General features: G+C 38.1%; 1 protein-coding gene across 6 annotated transcripts in view; it reads left to right on the top strand.

The window, feature by feature from the left end:
• The window catches only part of dync1i1a (dynein cytoplasmic 1 intermediate chain 1a), a 48,691-nt gene that overhangs the window by 2,827 nt on the left and 22,701 nt on the right, over positions 1–23,163 (top strand). For 2 of the 6 annotated variants that reach the window (XM_088404430.1, XM_088404432.1), the window contains exons 5-11: positions 367–408; positions 1,663–1,722; positions 1,861–1,976; positions 18,170–18,262; positions 20,050–20,221; positions 21,737–21,836; positions 21,907–22,032. In XM_088404430.1, coding sequence (XP_088260556.1) covers positions 367–408; positions 1,663–1,722; positions 1,861–1,976; positions 18,170–18,262; positions 20,050–20,221; positions 21,737–21,836; positions 21,907–22,032 — 709 coding nt within the window. The remainder of the gene's footprint in view (positions 1–366; positions 409–1,662; positions 1,723–1,860; positions 1,977–18,169; positions 18,263–20,049; positions 20,222–21,736; positions 21,837–21,906; positions 22,033–23,163) is intronic. The other 4 variants (XM_088404433.1, XM_088404435.1, XM_088404431.1 and 1 more) reach the window with 3 other exon arrangements.

Consider the following 23,163-nt stretch of genomic DNA (forward strand, 5'->3'; position numbering starts at 1 on the left):
AAACGAGTATTTTGCAAAACATTTCTGCAACATTGCAAACGGCCGTAATAATAAACATATTGCTGAAATTGATGATTTTGCATTGGATCTGCTAAGATGCGTTAGTGGTCATCAATCATAACAATGTGTGAGTGATACCATGAGTCATCATAAGTATTATGTGGCACACTGGTGTCGCCAGGGGTGGAATCTAGATCAAATATCATAAAGTTTCCAGCATCGAGAAATTGTTGGGCTTTTCATGAGTCAATTTGACAAATTGAGCGAGTCACCGGAATGAAAGACTCACAAACCCACCCTGGACAATAGTGTGTCATTTTGAGCATCCCCATTTGTGCCTGTGTGTGTTTGTGTGTCACTTCATAGGTCAGGTTTCTCAAAAAGCAAGTCAGAGATACAAAGCTTAAGGTAAGCAAATCTGAGAACCGCACGGAACCCCGTTCTCAACTTCGAGGCGCCTATTGTGGTGCCGTCATGATTTATTGGATCAAAACACAGCGGTGACACTTCCCCTTTCATTCTTTGCACTCTGCTGCTGACTTTTTCCTCGAGCCTGGCAGTCCCCCTCAATTTGTAAAGATGGCCGTTGCTTGAGACTTTATCAGAAATTGACAATCTGTGTCATCACGGTTACTGTAAAAACAGCCGTTCTGGCAGGTTAATGAAATGGCAGCGGCTGAAGGTCTGATAGGTGCACTCAGTGGCCCTGAAAGGTATCATCCAAAACGGCAAGTCTGATTGGAAGTGTTACATTTCTCAAACGGTAGATCTCAGCGCCGGCTTGTCAACACACACTTAACTTTTTACTTCCTCGGTATGACGGACTCCTTAGCGGCTTTTTCACATGATCTCATGATCATCATACATGGCAGGTGTATTCCTTTGTATTTCAAACATGCTTATCAAACAAATGTGTTGAATTTGGTGAATACCACCTATAAAGTATGTAATAAAGGCGATATAAAAACGTGTTAAATTGCCAGGGTTTTGCAGTATAAATGCCGCAAAAGTCTATATTAGTCATTCATCCATCAATATTCCTTATCATAAGTGTAATAATTGCAAAATTTTCAATATTTGATCATGATTAATCACATTTTTCAACAACCATTTTATGTTAAGCTTGTTAACGTATCGTTCAATAAAAAAAGTTTCAGATCTATTTTTTTTCTATTAGCCATCAAGAAACGTTTTAAAACAGTTGCATCATTGTCCATCTGTCTGTCCATCATCTCTTTGTGCTTGGTTAACGGATTTTATTTACAACACTATTAAAATCAAATGAATTGCCATAGTCAATGCTTTAACTTTGACAGCCCTATCTATCTATCTATCTATCTATCTATCTATCTATCTATCTATCTATCTATCTATCTATCTATCTATCTATCTGTCTGTCTGTCTGTCTGTCTGTCTGTCTGTCTGTCTGTCTGTCTCTCTCTCTCTCTCTCTCTCTCTCTCTCTCTCTCTCTCTCTCTATATATATATATATATATATATATATATATATATATATATATATATATATATATATATATATATATATATATATAATGACAAAAAGCTGGCATTTGGACAACAATGTTAATACTAAATCACTGTACACACTTGACCGTATTGGTGACATGTATGCTCTTTTACCCCCTCTGCCGGTGATGTCAGGACACTGCAGTGGGACACAGACCCCTCTGTATTGCAGCTGCAGGCCGATTCTGAGCTGGGGTAAATATGTAATTTAAAATTAAACAGAAAATGATTCACTTGTAGAATATCAATAACATAATTTGGAGAAAAAATACAATTAAATTTGACAAGTGATATTCAAAGTTGTTTTGACATAATAGTTGTTTTGTGAACCAGGCGGAGGATGCAGAAGCTGGGGGCTTCTAAGATCACACAAGTGGATTTCCAACCAAAAGAGTTGGTCTTGTACAGCAAGGAGACGCAAACGCCACTCACTGCCCATCTATCTGAAGGTTTGTGCACGCATGGCTAAAAACGTTTGCACATTTTTCCGACAGACTGACTCCCACAAGCCTTACGTTCAAACCGACTTTCCGGAGAGGTTGCAATTTAGATATTCGCAGGGACTGGTGGGGCACCAAAGGCAGACGTTTCATATTGCAGTAAAATGTGGACGTTGGGTGGCTGAATTTGATCCTCCTTCGGTTAGCCAAGTTCACAGCCCTTAAACCTGGAGTGACTTAAAGATCTCCCCCCAAAAATAGAGGAGGGCAGAAAGACAATGTCTGCCTGTCAATTGTTGTGTCTTCAAACATAGCACTTAATGCTTCTGACTCCTGGCCATAAGTAGAACCAGAACGATAAATGGAAAACTGACCCGAAAATGATTCCCCATGGATTTCGGAGCGCTTCAAGTGTATGTGTGTTGTAGGCAAACTAAGAAGTACATTTCTACAAGTGTGTTTACATTTTCATTGAGGCCTGTGAGGTTTTCTGTGTGCATGCATGTCAAGATGTGTGCGCAATATTTTGCACTGTGGAGTCTAAACACATCCATATGGTCGGCAAAAAAGTTTGGACGTGAGCACTTTAGCAGTGCATAGGCTTATTTTAATATATCTATATGTGTCTATATATATATATATATATATATATATATATATATATATATATATATATATATATATATATATATATATATATATATATATATATATATACATATATTTTTTTTTTTAATTGGACAATGTGATGAAACGATAGGTGAAGGCTAAATGTGTTGAGTTTCAGTGCTTTAGAAAAGGTGGCTCACTGGCGCCCTCAAGTGGTATGCAAAAAAATAATTGCCAAATCCAGTTCAGTTGTGTTTAATTTTAAGACCACTCTTTGTGCATCTAATCAGCTTTTAAACATTTATTTAGTTACAATAAGAAGTGTCAAAAGTAATAATGATGAAATTCATTGATGTAATCATAATATTCACGTATTTCAGTAGTTTTTAAAGCAGTCTGATTATATTTTGTGGTTAATCAAAATAAGACATTTGCACATATCTGCTTTTATTTTGGAAAACAATGACCAACCAATAAATGAAACAGTTTCAAAAGGTTCAAAACTTCTTGTGTGGCATTGCGTAATTAAAGTTTTTTTTTTTAATTCAATGTTTTTAAATAAAGAGTAATTTGAGAATAAGCAGCCATTGGGGGAAATTTGTTTTGCAATACACTTTAATGCAGAATGTCGCGGTATTTTATTCGATTTCGGTGAAATAATATAGAATAATCAAGTACATAGATTACATAGTGACAGGCCTAGTTACAAATGTAAATATTCATATGGAAATACATTTGTTAAATAATTGATAGTTTGTTCATCGATTAATTGTTGCGATACATTTTTTTCATTTTAAATCCTACAATTCCTAAGAATTTCAGCAGGACGCCAGTAAATTTGTTTTACTGTCTACTCTCATCCTTTACAAAAGCAGACTATTTATTTTTGTGTTTCACCAAACAAGTACAATTGGTTTTAATTTGGGATACGTTGATCAACATTGTTCCAAACTTTCCAACATACAGACAAAAATTTTATTTTCTGTACTAGCAGAGTTAAATATTGGGCTATTTTTCAATACAGGGATGGAAATGTAATTATTTTTAAATCCGATGAATCGATTAAACAGCTGAAATATTGACAGTTTGAATATCAAAATTAGTTGTGACCAAATTAAGTACATTTTATTCAGCTATATTTAAGTACAGTGTTAATGTTCATTATTTGCACAGTGTTACGGTCGTTTATAATATTAAATATACTTGTTAGGAATAAAACTTCTTTTTGATGAACACTTAGACCTACTATGGCATTTTATTGACGTTTATGACTGTGGTCCTTCCAAAAATGTAAAGCAACAGTTAGTACAGTTTTGCTGTAGAATCTTTTTGTGCATGTGTACCAAATATTTTGACATTTGCGTTTATACATAGTTTATTATATGCCTATGCACACATTGTAGTCACATGTTTTGTGCCTCCGCATGTGGCGATGATCTATTCCGAGATCTGTCAAGGAAATAGGAGGGGCAAAGGCGGGATGCTGATGAGGGCAGACGTGTGCGTATGTGCGTGCGTGCGTGCTCAGTGGTTGCTGGTGGAAGGGGGCACTGGGATCCACACCAGAACATCTATTATAATGACAGGAAGCAGGAAGTACAACCCCTGCAGTCACATGGCTGCCAGCTGTCTCAGCAACTCGAGCGAGGAAGATAGAGATGATAGAGAGCGAGTGAGGGAACATCTGGAAGCCAGAACTGGGCCGGACTGGTCTACAGGGTTCTGACCTTGGCCTCAGGAGACCTCTTTTTTGCAGATGACTACAAAGCAAGTGTGTGTGGGGAAAAGATGAAAAAAAGTGATGTTGCCACCTGTCTGTGTTTTGGGCTGTCTAGCTGTGTGTTTGTTTAGTCCAGATTTTCTTGATAGTAATACTGACTCATAACACAAACACTTAAATTGTTGCGGCATTCTGTGTACATGAGTAGTAGATGTTATCATTAAATCTGTAACTTATCAAAAGTATTGATAGTGCTTGTAATTTGATAGTGTTATTCTTAAAAAACTTACAAAAGATTTTTTTCCCCCCAGGGCCGATACAAATACAGATCCATTGTGGGAAATACTATGTTTTTAGCATTTAGCTAACAAGTGCAGCACATTTGAATATATTTGCAAGTACGTTCAAACGTATTTGCAAGTATGTTTGAATGTATTTGCAAATAGATACATTTGAAAATACGTTCAAGCACATTTGAAATACGCACTTGTGTTTAAAAATGTTCCGACATACTTGTGAATACTGTACATTCAAACAAGTTTGCCAGTTAAAAAATTCACAGTTACGCAGTGGCAGCTCCACAATTACACCTTTGTTGTAAAATTCATGTTCAGAGAGCTCATCTGGACAACAGCATATCTTAAAAAAATGTCTGATTATTATAACTTTTTACCTTTATATACTCTTACAATTTACAGTTGCTGTTGACAAGTAACATTGGTGCATTATACAGATACATCCGTACCATAACCTTGTATCCTTAAATATATATCATGGAATTTGTTGATAAGCTCATTTTGCGGACCAATTGAAGCAAATCTTAATTTTCACAAGCGACGATTAAGTGAGAAATGCAAGGAAGTTGATCCTCGCGATTCCCTGGGAATAGATACCAGAATTGTGGAAATCCTCATACAATTGACGCCTACTGATGAACATTGCAAGGGAGAAAATGCTATTATTTATTAGAATTGTTTAAATGAATCAGCCAATTAATCGGTAGTCTTTTTAATTTCCCCTTCCAAGAATCATCTTTGGCCTCGGCTTAAAAAATTCAATACAGGTTGTCAGATGGACCTCTTATAAACTGAAAATTTACTCAAAAAAGTTAATACCATTATATATTGATCTATTACCAGCCACCAGTCAAAAAATGGGATGATTCCAATACTTGTCAAAATGCCAAATATCCAAAGTCGATAACTAGCCCTCGCTGATAATAGAATGGGTCTATCGCTAAAAAAAAACATAAAAACAACTGTGTATACTTATAAAGAACTTTCTAGAAAAATATTTTATAAAACTATGACTGGCATTAGTTGTAATTTAATAATATAGACAAAATTACTGTTATGAAGGGCTGTTTGAAAGAATGATACAGTGTATGGAGAAAACAGCTGGCCTCTACAGGAAAAATTGCGTCCTGACGTCAACTTCTGACCTAAGACAAGCCTGGTGGGATCTGTATTAAATGTTATTAGTGGCAAAGTTCCCCTGATCTTAATGGCGTTTAAGACACATTTGAAAACTGACATTGTGCGAAGCTTATCATAATCACTTTAAGTCGTGAAGGTTGATTCAGGGATTCTCGTGGCTTCATCTCTCCGTGAACTTTTGACCCCTTTCCGTTTTGTGATGCAACTTTGCCTTTGGGCCTGAATGCCGAGTTGAAGTAGGATGCATTCGTGTGCTGAATTTTACATTTCGGTTCGGGCGTGTAAACTTTGTTCGGGAGACTTTCTCTGAAACCATAAAACGAAGAGACTTTTCATTTGCGAGACCGATCGGATTCTCTGTAATCACGATGAGTGGCCGTCTATGTGTGCTCTTTTTCCCAATAGATGCTCGGCCATGGGTCCGTCCCGAGTGTCCATTGTGTTTGTCAATAGGATTAGCCCCAGTCACGGTTAGCTCCAGTTATTTACTGTTTTCTTAATGGATTTGAATGGGCATGCTTGTCGTAAGGAAAGGCCACTTGCCTTGGGACATAGCAAAAAAATAAAGCCGTCTTTAACGTGGTGTGTGATAGTAACCTAATATACTGAGGTCAAACAAAGTGCGAGTCAATGGTGGTCTGGACGCACTGAAGTACTTTTAATAAGATGCTGATTGGAATTTTTGGTACATTTTGGTACAAATGGAGATTGCATAAAGATGGCAGTCATACCTTTGTACTCATCCTTACGCTTGATATAGCCCTAAAACTAGAAAGGTATGTAGTGCTCAGACCTCTTCCAAAGTGAAAAAACCAAGAAAAAGAACATATTTGAACAAGACCTGTTACTCAATGTTACATGGATGAAAACCGACAAAAAGTATATATTAATAAAAAATACACTCTAATAAATTTGCATGGAGAGTGGTGATAGAGTTTTTATGTGGTCCCAAAACTCTCTCAAAACACTGGGTTAAAAATATCCCAATCTTGGGTCAAAGAAGAATTGACACAAAATGTGGGTTAAATTGGCCCAAAATGAGCAATTTTGTACAAAACCCATAAGTGACCAGGTTATTTTTAACCCAAGTGTTTTAAGAGTGTTCATATATGACATCTAACAATGATCTACACTTTTTAAGAAAAAAGTAAACCACAAATGACCCACAATGCGCCATTTTTAGTGAAATTCCACACCACATATCAAATACATTTTGGCCCTGTTTTCACCAGGGGTGTCAAATTCATTTTTATCGTGGGCCACATTATAGACTCTGTCAAGAGGGCTAGTACAATTTTTAGATGTGTTGAAATCAGAGGCTGGTAAAACATATTCAAGAGAGAGATTGGCAAGAAAAAATGCATGTTTTTTTCCAACCAAAATGTTAAAAGTTGAAAACAACTTTGTAAATTTGGTCTTTTAACCAGAAACTTGAAGTCGAATAAGCATTTTGCGGGCCACATAAAATAATGTTGTGGACCAGATCTGGCCCCGGGCCTTGAGTTTGACACCTGTGATTTAAAGACTCCCAAAATGCAAACCTTCGTAGAATGTAGGCAGAAAATTAAACCAAGAGGAAAAAAAAAAAGAAATACTGTAGCGAGGCCACAAAAATGAACCACACTATAGCACAGTGCTTCTCAAATAGTGTTGGGGGGGCAGATGACCCCTGGGAATAGACTTTGTTTTTGTCATGTGAAGTGTTAAGTGCAATGAAATAATAAACTTATTTATAGTCAGCGGGTCGAGGGGGTGGGGCGTCTTTACTGGGGGTTTGAACAAAATAATTGAGAAGCATTGCTATAGCAAGCTAACGTTGCAGATATTTGGGCTAATAACAAAGCCACTATTGTTATGTTGCAGCAGTAACTTGGCACTTCCTCAGTGTCCCACCTCAAAACAACTTCAGAAAATAAAGACCACCACCTTAAAAAAAAGTGTGATTATACGTCTGAGATCCAATTGTGATTCTTATGTTCACCTGCCACATTTCAAGCCAAGCCTGGATACAATTAAATGGCCATTAGTTCAAAATGAGGCATTGTATAATGCGTCAAGAACAATTACAGCAATGCTTTTGTGCAGTAGCATATCTGTAATTTCAACAAAACTTTTGGAACGTTTAATGCATTTCGACACGTGGAAATCGAACGTTGACGTAATTAAACCACAGTGTGGGCAACTTTTTAATGTAACAAAGACTCGTTTCTCCCTTCAAACCTTTTTTGGACCAGCCAGCCAGTCCCCGCTTGGCCATGACCACGGTTAATGCCACTTCTTCAAATCAAGTGACCCCCACCCTGCCTGCAGATAACTATCATGCGGGTACTTATACTTAGGATGTTGGCAGTAGATGGAAAGGGCAAGGAAATTGAAGTCTCCTTGTGCATGCAGTTGCGCACGTATCCATGTGTGCATTGTGAACGCCGCCCTTGGAAATCGGTTCTGCTCAGCGGTGCCTTAAAACGACCTGTAATAGGCCAATAACGCAGGCCGTGGAAATACGAAGAAAAGCAAAACTGAAAGAGAACATACTGCACAAAGAGTGCGGCCCAACTCGGAGTCACTTTGCAGGCCGGAACCAGCCGACTTTCAATAAGCTGGCGGAAACCCCGAGTTATGATTCCATCAGTAATTGTTTGCAGTGAACCACAGACAGCATCAGCAAAACGGCTCTCTGTGTGTTCTAATGTGATATTGAAAGTTTGGAAAAACCCTTCTTTGGGTTAAAAGTTCACAGGGTCTGCAGACATGTTTTTTTTGTTTTTTTTATCTGTATGACTCCCTCTCTTGTTCTTATCGTGTTTTCTGGACCATTAGTTTTCACGGTCGATGCAACTTGGTCACTAATTCATCCCTTAAGTACATTGACATCGAGAAGAGGCTTTCTTTAGCATGCGGTTGTTGAGCCATGGTGCCTACAACAGGGGACAAGACGTCTTTTTTTCCAGACGTAACTTGTAAGGACATTGTCACATCAGACAAAAATACAAGCTGGGCCACCAATATACTGAATCAGGACAAGAATGGAAAATGGGTGAAGTGATCCGAAACACTGGGAACCACATTGGTCTCATTACACTGGTTTCCTTTTTTTTTTTTTTTTAATTTATGTGAAAGGGATATTTCAAGGTATTTCAAGGAAAATACCTGGCACAAACGAAAATGTGAACAAGCTAAACGCATACAGGGTAGCGTGATATTACATGATGAAGATAAGAACTAATATTAGCTAGCATGTTATCAGAGTCATAGTCACATTCTTACAAACAAAATACAACTTACAGACTGTCTTGGGCCAGCTTTCGCAGAGACAAAACAACTTGCGTGTCAACGACTGACTGCTCTCAAAACCACACCATCCTTCTCACTACCAAATGTAATATCAACAGTGGCCAGAGGCGGCGCCAAAAAACAAAGATATATAAATAAACACATACTGTATTTTGTGGAAAAAAACATTGTTTGTTCTCACAAAAATGGTATTAATCATAATAATTCACTTTACACTTGTACAATTTATAACTATTATTACACCTGATGTGTTGAACAAAAACATTTTATTCCATTAATTATTGAAACACTTTCAGAAAAGGGACCATTAATGAACCCCAGTTTATGATGTGTGGTTTTTGAAAACAATGTCATTACTGCAAAAATTGGCTGGTCCTCAGGATGTATGTTGCACCATAGATGCATCGGCGAGGTTGGTGACAACTGAACATTTAAGTCAGTGCGCGTTCCTTGTCCATCACAATTATTTGAACTTGTATCGATTTTGATTATTACTGTTGTCACAGAAAGAGAAACAAACCAGTGTTTCGAGGAAGTTGGGTTCTCTGGCATCGCCCTGCTCAGCTCAATTTACAATTTTCTTCATCTTTCCAATAAAAAATGTTTTGATTTGAAACGATATCCCGCAATAGTGGCAAATCAACGGACAGCCAGGTTTCACTCCTGATCTAGATTGTTGGCACGCTCGTCCATGAAAAGAGATGATGTCATCTGGTGCTTCAGTCCAAGACATCTTCAGTACGGCGTCTCACAAGGTCGCTGCGATTTCGACTCAGTACGCCGATCGCATCCACTGTGTCCAGCGAACTGACGATGCGTTCAAATCAAAGCGAATGTAAAACACGCCCCACCAATATGAAACAGACATGTGGGCTTTGTGGCCACTTTTCAAGGTTCTGCAAAGAGGAGTGCGGTTTCATGAGTTTTGTATGGTTAGGTAGTTACTGTATATGTTTCAGTATCTGGGTGTATGCAGCCACATATGGAAACACTTCTCTCTTACATTGTTGTTGTTCCAGCCAGGCGGCTACAACAGGCCGCATGTATGTGCGTGTGTGTACTTGTGTTTTCTGAAGGCAAAATTCACATGGAGGGTAACCACAGCGAGCGCACCCAGAGGAAGCCGAACAAAATGTACTCTGTTGTTTGACTACAAATTCGCTGTGCTGAAAGCACATGTAGAGATTGTCGCTTTAGTTTAAAGGGGAAGTCAACCCAAGAATTTTCTTTAGAATAATATGTTCGTTGTGGCCTCGCTTGTCTAAACACGATAGTCTATAACTAATATTGTGTTTGTGGGATTTGAATTAAGGAGCAAAATACACATTTTTTTTTAATCTCTTTCTGGGGGCGGCCATTTTGCAGCTCTACACAAAATGATACCTGGATATATTACCGTTCATTACCATTCATTGACATAATGCCTGAAAATTGTCTTTGATACTTAAAGGGGAAGCTAACCCCCTGATTCATATTTTACAATTTATTATATTCTATGCAACCCCTCTATTCTAAGCACAGATTTATAATTGATATTGTGCTTGTGGAATATGAATTAATCTTGCAATCAAACTCCCAAAACAAACTATCAAACTACCAAAATAAGTGAGCTGTGATTGGTTGTTACCTGAGCCCTGACCAAATGGGAAGCCAAAGACTGTCAATGCTTCAAAAATAAAATTGCATTAAAACCAGTGATGTTATGAATAATTCACCTACGGACCAAATGCAATTTACTCAATTGTCCACTCTGAAATTTTTTTGACAGGAAAAATACATATTTTGTGGAAAAAAACATTGTTTGTTTTGACAAAAACGGTATTATTCATAATAATTCACTTTACACTATTACACTTTGTACCTATTGTTACACCTGATGTGTAACAAATAATATATATATTATTCCATTAATTATTGAAACACTTTTAGAATAGGTACCCTTTATGGACCCTAGTTTATAGTGTGTGATTTTTAAAAACAATGTAATTACTGCAAAAATAGAAATGCGCTAAAATCAGCAAGGTTATAATTTACTGACCTAAATCTATAGATTTATTGGCAGAATATGCCTTGAAAAAATTATATATATATATATATATATATATATATATATATATATATATATATATATATATATATATATTTTTTTTTTTTTTTTTTTTTGTTTGTTTTTCTGTTCAGGTGGTAACATGGTTTTAAATAATATTTGCCATGCTCTTTATTCTACAACTCAGTTTTTTTTAGCTCTTTTTTTCTCTTTATTTGAACTTGACTTTTTCACATGTTGCCCTATCCTTCCCTACCTATTTGTGTAAAATAAGTGGGCCCAGGACACATGCCTGGGTGGTCCCACTTGTACAGTACTACAAGTTCATTGCAGCTCTCTAGAGGCCAGCCTGAAGCCTATGGCTAGTTGAATGTTTACTTAAACCTTTGTTTGACCGGTTCATGGTTTTATTTTTACACTTTTCGCTTCGGAAATGATGCTTGAGTCCGTGAATGAACGTTAAAAAAAAATGAACAGCTTAACTGCCAACCCTGGGCAACGAACACAATATGTCTGTGGTTGCTTGGGAAAAACATTAGAAATTTAATATGCATTGAAATAAACTGTTCTAGTTGCAACGAATCCAGGATTTAATTTCCAAATCATCATCATGGTTTATGGCCTGCCACTTGAGCGCAAAGAAATGTGATGACTGTGCCGCTTCAGTGTGTAGATTGACTGGAACATGACATTCTGAAAGTCTCCAGTAGGGAGCACTCTTGGCATATAAAGCATGCTCAAGAGTGCTCCTGGACTGTCTTTTTTTTTTTTTTTTTAACAAATATGATTAAATTGAACCACCCTTTTATATTTCGACGGCTAGCCTACGCTCAATGATTTAAATGTAGGAAATGTTTATATTCGATGAACATGTCCTTATTAGACTCAAGCTCATATAGTGCCCCCTCATCTATCTTTAAATGTAAGATGAAATATCACCGCCATGCAAGTGCATGCGGCCAATTACCATTAGACATAGTGAAATACATATTGCTGTATTTCTGAGTGACACAAAACTGCCTGCCTGGCACTGAGTCGTTTTGCCACGGCTGTGATTTTATGTAAGGCATTTCTGCTGCTCGCTCTTTTTGACAGTTTGGAAAGTTTGAAGTCATGGGTTTTAATCAGGGCCTTGCGGCTGGGCTCAGAGCATGCCGCGGTGTGGTATGATGGCTCAGTTTAAAGATGTGGGCCTGGGCCCGGGCCAAGCCTGGGTGCCACTACTTTGGAGAGAGAGAGCATGGGAGACACGGTGGGGCAGAGAGAGAAAGAGGAAAAAGATAGGAGGGAGAATCGGCGGGCTCCCACAGCGGCGTCACCCGCAGACCACCGAAAGGCTGAATAGACTGCTTTAATGCAATGGGATTATGTGCGGGCATGCACGTGTGCATGCAATGTAGAGACGCACAAACTTGTATACTGTACACGTAACACTCCATTGTCCTGATCGGTGTGAAGAAATGCGGTGGTGAGAAGAACTAACTAAATCATCATGTGGGTTTTGGTCACAGCAGATTTGCATCAGGTCCCGCTGCTCGTGTATGAGGAACGTTTTGGATGCTATTCTCGCAATACTGGATCGATGTACCGCACTAAACCATGGTTCTCTATTAAACGGATGGAAATGTGAATCAACAAAGTTTTAGTGATTAATTGCTAGGAATTAAAAAAAGATATTTAAAAATATATTTTGAAGGGCGTTTTTCTGTTTGTTTATTATTTTTTTCAATATGTATATCTTAGTAGCCTACTAAGCACACTGGGGAGAGATGGAAGAGTTTGTTAAGCTTGGAAGACGCTGAAGTTGGTTTCACGGCGTCCCTCCAAGAGTTCAGCTTTCAATTCCACCTTAAAAGCCTTTAGATTGCAGGGTTTCCCACATGTTTGCATGACAATTGCCTTTGCTTTTTAATCATCCTAATATATTATTTACCAGTGTGAAATGGCGTTGAGTTTCTCACCTGATTCATAATATATACAGTGCTAGCTGTCAATCGAGACCCATTTTGAAAAATCCCATTGGCTAAAAAAATGAAATAAGTTTGGTTTAAAATGGAAATTACATTTTGACTGCTATTTGGGTAAAATTTGCTTAAAAGTAAATGATGTGCTTGGTTCTAAGTAGGCTTCATTTTTTTTTAATTGTTTTGCACTCTAGTAAGTTAGCTGTATTGCCCTGTGTGCCAGGTTTCTGTGAGTTATTATTATTTTTTGTAAGCATATATATATATATATATATATATATATATATATATATATATATATATATATATGTTAGATCTGTATGTATATAGAATTCTTACATTATTTGAGTGATAGCATAATTAGATTCCTGTGACATTTGTGCAGTAGGTACTTGTATTACAAGGATCAAATTGCATTAGATTAACCTAATAAAAATGAGACAATCACCCCGTTGCTTAGGGTTAGAAGTCACATATGCCTTGGTGCAGAGAATGGCGTGCATGTGTGTATCTCTTCAACAATAAGACTTGTTCTCACTGAGGTTATTGCGTGTGTGTTTGCGTGTGAGCGTGCGTGTGTGTGTCGTGCCACAGCCACATTAGAGAAGCCTTTCAAGTCGCCGTGGCTGCCTCCTACTCCTCGGCGTAGTGCTTGTGTTGTGGTCTGCTGAGCAGCCAACCTCCCAGGACCCCTGTGAACTGTTTATGTGAACGTGGCTTTATGAATGCATTTATGATGTTCTCCTCAAAAATCCCCCAAAATCCATTGGTCCTATTTCCGCTACCGCCTCCCCTCACATACTTTTAATTAGAATTAAGGCATTTTAGATCTGTCCAGTTGTTGCCTCTGTGGTGATATACTGTTGCTTCTATTACATTAAGTTCAATAGCACTCTGGTTTGCATCCAAATTACAAATATCATTCCATCTATTTTCTATGTTGCTTGCCCACCTGAGTGTGCGCTATAATTGTTAATCCCGGATGAACCGCCTCGTCCAACGTCATTTGGATTTGCCTGGAGCTTCTCCATGACCCTGCACACAACATGCAATGTGATGAGTCAGCAGATACATGTATGAAAGGATGTTTTTCTAACCTGTAGGGAAAAGAAAAAAAAAAATCACAAGATCAAACAGAGCAATCCATTCCACACGAGCGGGTTTTGACTGTGCAAATTATAATGGATGATTAACAAGTCAAAACCATAGATTACAATGTATGCATTTCTAGTTTCTAAACAGCTTGTAATTAAAATGGACTCAAGAATTAACGGGTCTAGAAACTGAAGTTATCAAGTCTTGAAAACGCCTAGCTGTGAATTGAAAGTAATTCCAGCTGAGAAAATACCAAGAAATGAAAAGCTGTTATCTGAGCAAAAACTCTCCAACAGCTGGGTTAAAAATATTTATTATTCAATATTTAGGTCTATTTGAGCCAACTTTCTGTTTTTTGTTTTTTTTTTGCACAAAACAAGCTGTTATGTTGGCAAAAACTCTAAAACAGATGGGTTTACAGATTATCGGTGAATTAAAAAAAAAAAAAAACACAATATTTGGGTCAATTTGAGCCAACTTTCTGGGTTGTTTCGCATAAAACTACCACCAAAAATTGGTCACGTTGGATGTGAGAACCTCAAAAATTGGGTTTGTTTGAAAATAACAAACCAGAGTTATTTAGGTCAAATCGACTGAAATATTGGGTCGGCCCTTTTTTGACCCACACTTATTTTTGACCTAATAGCTTTTAGACTGAAAGGGCCCTATTGAAGTAGATGAAATATGAAACAATCCTTCTGTGAATACCAAATAAATCCATCAGTATTTCTTCAGATGACCTGTTATGTGTTAGTCTAAATTTGAGGGGTGTTTCTAAAACTTATGACTGGATCCGTATGCGTAGAAGATGCGAATGTACACACTAACAGCAGTTTTGTGAACTTTGGGAACGGCGAGAATAAGATGACGGTTGTGTTATGCACGGCGAGCAGAACGTAGTGAATTTTCCCATTCACACTGGAATTATTCAGACTTTTTGAAGTTGATCTATGCAGTACATCTCCATTACATGTATGACGTATGATTCGAGCTTTTATCACCAATCAGAACCTATTTCCCCATACCCCTGGTCCCACCAGCACGCTTGAATGTACGTTTCCATCCAAAAGAAACAGCTGATATTTTTGGTGCAGGATTTTGACAGAGGAACTTGATGTATGGCAAATGGCAGCAACATCAACAATTCCTTCATGGGAGAACTGGACCGTCAAGCCATCGGTGAGCGAACCCGTCGGCCATGAATCACGCCGCCTTGCACCAGAGGCCCGTGGTCCTGAGCTATGACAGTTTGATCGCCCGTCAATGTGGTGGCTCTCGCTCCTCCCCATCTTGCTCACCACACATTCCGAACCACTGGTCTGGACATGACAGGATCAAGAAAATAGGACAGACATAACAGAAGAAGAAGGAATGGATACCACTAAAAGGACTTTGCTTACATTATTTTCCGCAGTTGGTGCGCTGTTTCCCTGAATTTGTGAAGTTTGCAGATTAGTCACTGACCAAAGCAAACTAGGACGCTGGCATTAGAGAGCACATTTATAAAATCTTAGTCATCCGCTATGCCAGGGGTCAACAACCTTTCATTCTCAGAGCCATTTCGACTGGCTCCTATAGAAAAAAAAGGCTGGTAGTCAACGTGAAACAATGAATCTGTTTTTTATCATTTGTTACATGTTGGACTTTTTGATTTCTGATACAATACCGATATTGAGTACTGTCTGATATCAGCAGGAAGTATACATGTTAGAAGACAAGGAACAACCAAAGAACAATAGAGCATAACAGTGGACATGAGAACAGTTGACCCATTAATTTAAAACATGTAAGTTACATAATTTGTACCTCAAACATGGGGATGCATTGCACTTAATACTAAATATAAAATATGTTAAATAACACTTAATATAACTCTTATAAAGTCAATTTAAAAAAAAGCATCAGAATGTGTACCCACTGAAGGTACATGAAGACACTACTATTATATAATTTCTATCTATCTATCTATCTATCTATCTATCTATCTATCTATCTATCTATCTATCTATCTATCTATCTATCTATCTATCTATCTATCTATCTATCTATCTATCTATCTATCTATCTATCTATCTATCTATCTATCTATCTATCTATCTATCCATCCATCCATCCATCCATCCATCCATCCATCCATCCATCCATCATCCATCCATCCATCCATCCATCCATCCATCCATATATATATATATATATATATATATATATATATATATATATATATATATATATATATATATATATATATATATATATATATATATATATATATATATATATATATATATGAAATGAGTAACCTTCTTCCAAAATCACTAATAAAATTCTCAATTATTCAATGTCGATACTCTTGGGTGGGGGGGGTTACATGATATGTATAACTATAACAACAATAACAACCTTTTATATCTGCCACTGAAAAGATTTGTTGTGTTGAAAGCGAAAATCTATTAATTATTGACACAATTTTATAATGGGGACCATTATGATACCTGAGGCTTATAGTGTGCAGAAGAAACTTAAACGAGTCGATTAAAAAAAATAGCGGAGCAGAGTCTGGAATGGACTGCCTGACGTATGAGTAGCGGAGATTTTGGAAGGGTTAGGTGTGTGTGTGTGTGTGTGTGGGGGGGAGGGTAATCAATTGTACAAAATTACCCTTTTTCAACTTTTTTTTTACCCTAATACTTGAAAAAAGGAAAAAAAAAGAACTAAGTAACTGGAAATGAATGTTTGATGTCTTCTTTTGACTGGTACTTACATTCAACATCTTAAAACTTTTTTTTCTTCATATTTACAAACACATTTGAAAAACCAAACGCGTCAAGAGAGCCACAACAGAAAGAATAAAAACGATGCCGCACGTATATGAAAGCACGTGCGAGGCGGAGTTCAACACGACATGTGAGACGATTCATTTCTCGGCGCACAATAACAATGAAGAATGAGATTTGTTGCCTTGAATAGCCGTGCCAGAGAGGTCATTATCAGCTTAGGCATGGCCAAGTGCTAAACGCACGGTTCATCCGCAGCGGTTTAACATGGCCCCGGGCCGTACTCCAGCTGAGTAAAACACACCCTGACATTGTGAGCGTGTGCGTGGATAGTGGGAGGATCTCATGTCTGAGAGCGCCATGTAGTCACTTCCTTCCACTGGACTAAGCGCCCGTTGTCAGTTTGACCCGACGCCAGTTAACCCCCCGGCACCCCTGGCACTGTGGGCAAAGGCTGTGTGCGTGCGTGCGCGCGCGCGTATGTGTGTGTTGGCAGACCACAGGTGTCAGAGCGATCTTTGGAGAGGCCCCCCGACTCCCAGCATCTGTTTCGGAGGGAGGCCGCGAGAAAAAAGAGGAGGGGAAGTTGGCAAGGGTTAGCAATACACAGCCCGGGGGGTGTCGCGGGGGGGTCAGTAGCTGACAAGCAGGTGTCTGTGTTGACAGTAACCTTTCATGCTTGAACTCCCACCTCCTTCCAAACACGCACGCCGCACACACGGAAAAAATCCTGGATAGTCAAGTGTAATTGCCGGGCCTGATTGGGCGGAATGTAAAGGGAATCCCCTTTTACACATACATACAACTGCTAAGGGGCAAAGGTGAGCCAAAGACGAGAAGAGGGAGGTCACACAGCTATTCCTATTTCCTGCTGTGTGTATGTGCATTTTGCATTTGCAAACGCACGTTCGTCTTGCTATATGGTCACTTTCCGAATACTAAAAAAGGTTTGTTTTATGCATACTACAAACTATATATGCGTGTGTTCTCTAAAAAAAGCATCCCAAAGAGAAAAAAAAACACATCCGTCTGTTTGCAAATGACCCGTTTGGACTTAATTTTCCCAAAGTCAGGTGTACTTGTACGTGTCTGGCAATGATTATTTTGGTAAGAAGGGCTTGAGAAGGAGGTGCACAGTGGGAGGTCAGAGAAAATTGGAACAGCTGTTGATTAACACAAGTGCTCTCTCTCTCTCTCTCTCTCTCTCTCTCTCTCTCTCTCTCTCTCTCTCTCTCGCTTTTTTTTTTTTTTTAACTCTCTCAGTAGAAGAGGAAGAGGAAGATGAAGAACTGATGGAAACCAAGCCAGGACCTGAATTGGAACCGCAGGATGAAGAAAACAAGGAAAATAAAGAAGGTAATATATAGCTACATACATACATATAATGAATACATAAATATTCATATCGTAAATACTATATAAGTATATATACATAAATATTACATAAATATTACACACTACTTTTAAAAAAAACCGAGACCAGTACAAGTACTAAACTCAAGTAATAAATGACACCAAGTCGCGATTCCACTTGTACTTTTGATACACAAAATTTCCCTCAATGACATAAAACTATAAAAGAAAAACCTGTTTATTCCATTTTTAATTTTCCTTAAAATTTCATGCAATTAATATCAATTTTGTATTCTTATCATTTGTAATTACTAGTTTGTGTTTATAAAACTGCTAAAAGAGCGGCTGATACTAATAAAAATATCTTGGGGAAAAAAAAATATGTGTGTTTGTGTGTGTGTGTGTGTGTGTGTGTATTGGAGATTTTGAACCTGGGTGTGAAGTTGCTCTTAGGTAACTACTTAATTGTGTAGTTCAGAAGTTATGAATAGCTATTGTTTTTTTTTTTTTTTTTTTTTTTTGCATAAGCAGTGACTGTTTATTTTCAACCTGGTTAAAAACGATATAAACATTACTGTGGTTGGCTGCCAACCAGTTCAGGGTGTCCCTTGCCTACTGCTTGACAAAAGCTGGGATAGGCGCCAGCACGCCAGTGACCCTAGTGGCTATGGAACGTAGATGGCCAGATGGCTGGTTAAAAATGAGTAACCTATTGTTGCCTCAATATTTTACACAGAACCAATTAAAATATAGATATAAATATACAGTATATTAGGGGTGTGAATCGCTCCAATAAAAGACAATTCAATACATATCTGTATTTATTTTAAGGTGGAACAATTCAGATTGAATCAGCGCATGCTCATGCTTTCAAATCCAAACCGATTTTCCGTTGTTTTGGTGGGTTAGCGTATAACGTTGCGTTACTCGGTGACCAATCCCTTCCACTCTCGAGTCTCTTGATTTCTCACATGTAACATGTGAAGCCGTCACCAAACACAGCCCCCTTGTGTGCCACCGTATCAGATGGAAGAGTGCGGCTAGGTTACGCTCGGGGTTAAGACTCGTCCACCATATCAGCTCTCCGGCATGTCGAGGTCAGCAATGATTAAAAACCTTCCACGTGACCCCTGGACCATACTTCAAAGCAAAGAACAACAGAGTGTGTGCGTATGTTACTAGAGGGTCCACGGGGAAGGGAATAGATGACGGCTGCCCCTCAAATGCAACGCATAAAGGACTTGATGAGAGAGACCCATATTCAAACGCACACATGCATAATCATTAGCGTGCCGTGCGTGAGTCAAAGACGCACGTGCAGTCATAAACACACAGTCATCCGTCCGCTCTCCATCGCGGCCTGTTAGAAGGTCTCCTCTTTGATGTTTTACTCTCAGTTCCATCTATTCTGACAAGTCGTGATTGAGGGGGATCAAAGTCAACAGGCGGGCTAAAGGTCCGCATTTATGTGTGCGCACGCCACGTCGCAAAAATGGCGCGCGCGCGCGCTCGGGGACAGTGACTTCAATATACCGACCCCACGCTGCGCGAACATTACGTTCAAAGCCGGCAAGTATTGTTTGGGCTTGTTTGTGAAGTTCCTCATATTCAACGTTCATTAGACCCTGTTTGTAGTTTATTGGGTTCTGCATGTTGCTCTGGTTCTGATCGAGAGTGAGTGACCTAATCTGCCATGAAGAGCACGTTATGTAGAGCAAATTTTTATGTTTAAACTTTGTATTAAAAATCAGGACTCAAAATAACAGAACGGAAATGGATCCTTCCAACAGGCCCTTTCCCTGTGCTGCGGGAGCTGACGGAAGAGGAGAGGCAGCAAATACTCCACTCGTCGGAGTTTCAGAATTTCTTCGACTGCAGCATCCGGGTGATGGAGAGAGCGCTGGCGGAAAGCGGCGACATCTTCTTTGACTACAGTGGTCGAGCCCTGGAGGACAAGGAAGGGTGAGTTTAGAAGTTGTTCAAAAGCAGGGCTGTCAAACTCATTTTAGTTCAGAGGCCACATTTAAAATAAAAAATAAAAAAAAGAGGCCAAATTTAAATGATTTTTATAATTATATTTTTTCCATTTGTTCATCAAATATATTTCATATAGAACGCATAATAGGGTGAACTAAAAATTAATTTAATGAAACAAATATCTAGTGAAGGGTAAATATTTGAAATTACAACTTTTCAAGGAGTACAGTGAAAAACAGTGCTGTAGTGTCTCATTTTGGACACTTGGTGGCACCCACGTAATTACATGAATAAACAGAATAAAACGGTGCTGTAGCGTCTTTTTTGGACACTTGGTGGCACCCATGTTATTACATACATGACAGAATTCATGATAAGCGTGAAATACAGAAGCTCTGTACAGCTTTACAGTTCACTACTGAGCTGTAAATAAAACAAATAAAAAAAAAACAAGATTGATTGTTCATAAAACTACACAGACCATAATAAGATGAACTAAAAATTAAACAATAGAATAAAACACAAATATCTTGTGAAAGGAATATATGTGGTTGTTGTCAGAGAAATCTCAGAAAAGAAGACTAGGACAAGCCTAGCTGCTTAAACAGCAAAAAGAGTAACTCAGACCAGCCAAGATTGACTTTTCTATGCCAGCATAGGGAAAAAAGCTTGGGCAAATGTAACTCGTGGGTCTTCCAACGCTAGTTTTCCACTGCCCAGCCGTCCACCCCTGGCTTTTATTGAGTAGAAGCATAGCAGATTACAAGACACAACAAAAGAGCCAGCCGGGCGCCACCGGCAGCTGGGCCAAGGTCCCGGCTCACACTTTCGTGCGTCAACAGTTCTATCTAAGGACAGGGTCAAGATGAACTAGGATTGCATAAATGGGTAACAATGAACTAAGCACATAATGATAACAACCTAATATATGATTCCCTTCACAGTTGTATAACATTTTAAGGAGTACAGTGAAGTGCAAAGAAAAACAGAATAAAACGGTGCTATAGTGTCTTATTTTGGACACTCGATGGCGGCCACATAATTACATTCATGACAGAAAAAGTAGAAAACTCACGTAAAAGAATTCATTATATCACATGAAAGATAGAAGCTCTATGTGCTCACTGCTGAGCTGTAAATAAAATACATATAAAAAGAAAAACAAGACAGATTTTTTTTAATAAGACATGGACCAAATCTGAATTCTGGTAATGGGCCCGATGACAACTTTTGCGAATCTCTTTGGAGCGAATGAAGGATTTTACCTGAGCTGAGCAATTATCACAACAAAGCTAGATGCTAATGCTAACTGGTCTCTTCCGGTATGAATTATTGTTTATAGATTATGGCAGCAGACTAATGGGTTCAGTCCAATTTACTTTTTTGATGCTTCACACAATTATCTCGCTGGCCGGAATAAACCTCCTTTCGGGCTGATTCCGGCCCACAGGCCAGCGCTTTGAAACCCCTTTCCTAACCTCTCATTTTGTATGTTGACAGCGACCTAGCTGGAGGTTCCAGTTTGAGCTTCACGAGACTTTTCTATGACGATCATTGGTCAAAACATCGCGTTGTCACCTGTCTTGATTGGTCCCCTCAGGTGAGCCACTCAGCTTCTTGTCTAATTATATGAACAATTTCAGGTATTATCCAAGTTGTATTTATCTTAGTATCCTGAGTTGCTTGTTGCCTCCTACAACAACAATGAAGATGCCCCCCACGAGCCAGATGGGGTGGCCCTGGTATGGAACATCAAATTCAAAAAAGCCACACCGGAGTACATCTTTCACTGTCAGGTAACTGTCAAGTCTATTGTACCCTAATAAAGAGCAATGAATCATACTATCTATGAATTTATGAATCCATAAATCATACTTGGTAATTACCTCACTAAGTGTATCGCAGTGGAATTATGTCGCCCCTGTCGATCGGCAAAGAAGTGATGAGAGTGAAAAAATGACGTGCATATACTGTATGTTCGAAAGTACATGCATATAGGTTTGAACATACGTAATATTTTAAAATATTTGCAAATATGCTCAAACGGACTTGCAAACACGTTCAAATATTCTTGCAGATACGCTTGAATGTACTTACAAATACTGCACAATACATTCAAATGTACTTGCAAATGCATTTGATTATACATATATATGCAGTTCTTTTAAACGTACTTGCATATACATTCAAACATACTTGTATATACGTCGAAATGTACTTGCATATACATTTGAATAGAGTTGTAAATAAGTGGAATTTTTCTTCCTTTTCAGTCAGATTAGAAAATAAAGATGTTTACTGTATATCCATTACTGGTTAACCTCACAACTTTTCTCAATAATGTTTTCCTACTGAGTAGGGCTACTAAACAACAAAAACAGCAAAAGTTATATATGTATTATTTTAACAAAAAATAAATAAATAAACTGAAAAAACGTGAACAAAAGAAAAAATGAAACCAAAACCAGTTCAATCTCTACTTTGCAGATTTCGGAATGCACTTACAAACATGTTTGAACATACTTGCAGACTAAATATAACACATAATAATACACCATAAAATGACTAATAACATTTTTTTTAGTAATTTTCAAATGTTATCATGTGTTTAGCTCTATTCATAAATATTGTATGTAAATGTGTGTGTGTGTGTGTCTATCTATCTATCTATCTATCTATCTATCTATCTATCTATCTATCTCTCTCTCTCTCTCTCTCTCTATATATATATATATATATATATATATATATATATATATATATATATATATATATATATTTTTTTTTTAACAAAGGAAACATTTGGTGGGAAAGAAAGTCATTGACAGGTATGATGCAAATAGCAAGTGACATTGTGAAAACGGTAGACGCTAAGTTGATGAGCGGGTGCGGGGGGGCTTCACATCTCCCAGGAGACAGGCGAACCC

This window comes from Hippichthys cyanospilos, chromosome 21 (assembly GCF_059441005.1).
Source record: "Hippichthys cyanospilos isolate Australia breed blue-spotted pipefish chromosome 21, RoL_Hcya_1.0, whole genome shotgun sequence".
Lineage (NCBI taxonomy): Eukaryota > Metazoa > Chordata > Actinopteri > Syngnathiformes > Syngnathidae > Hippichthys > Hippichthys cyanospilos.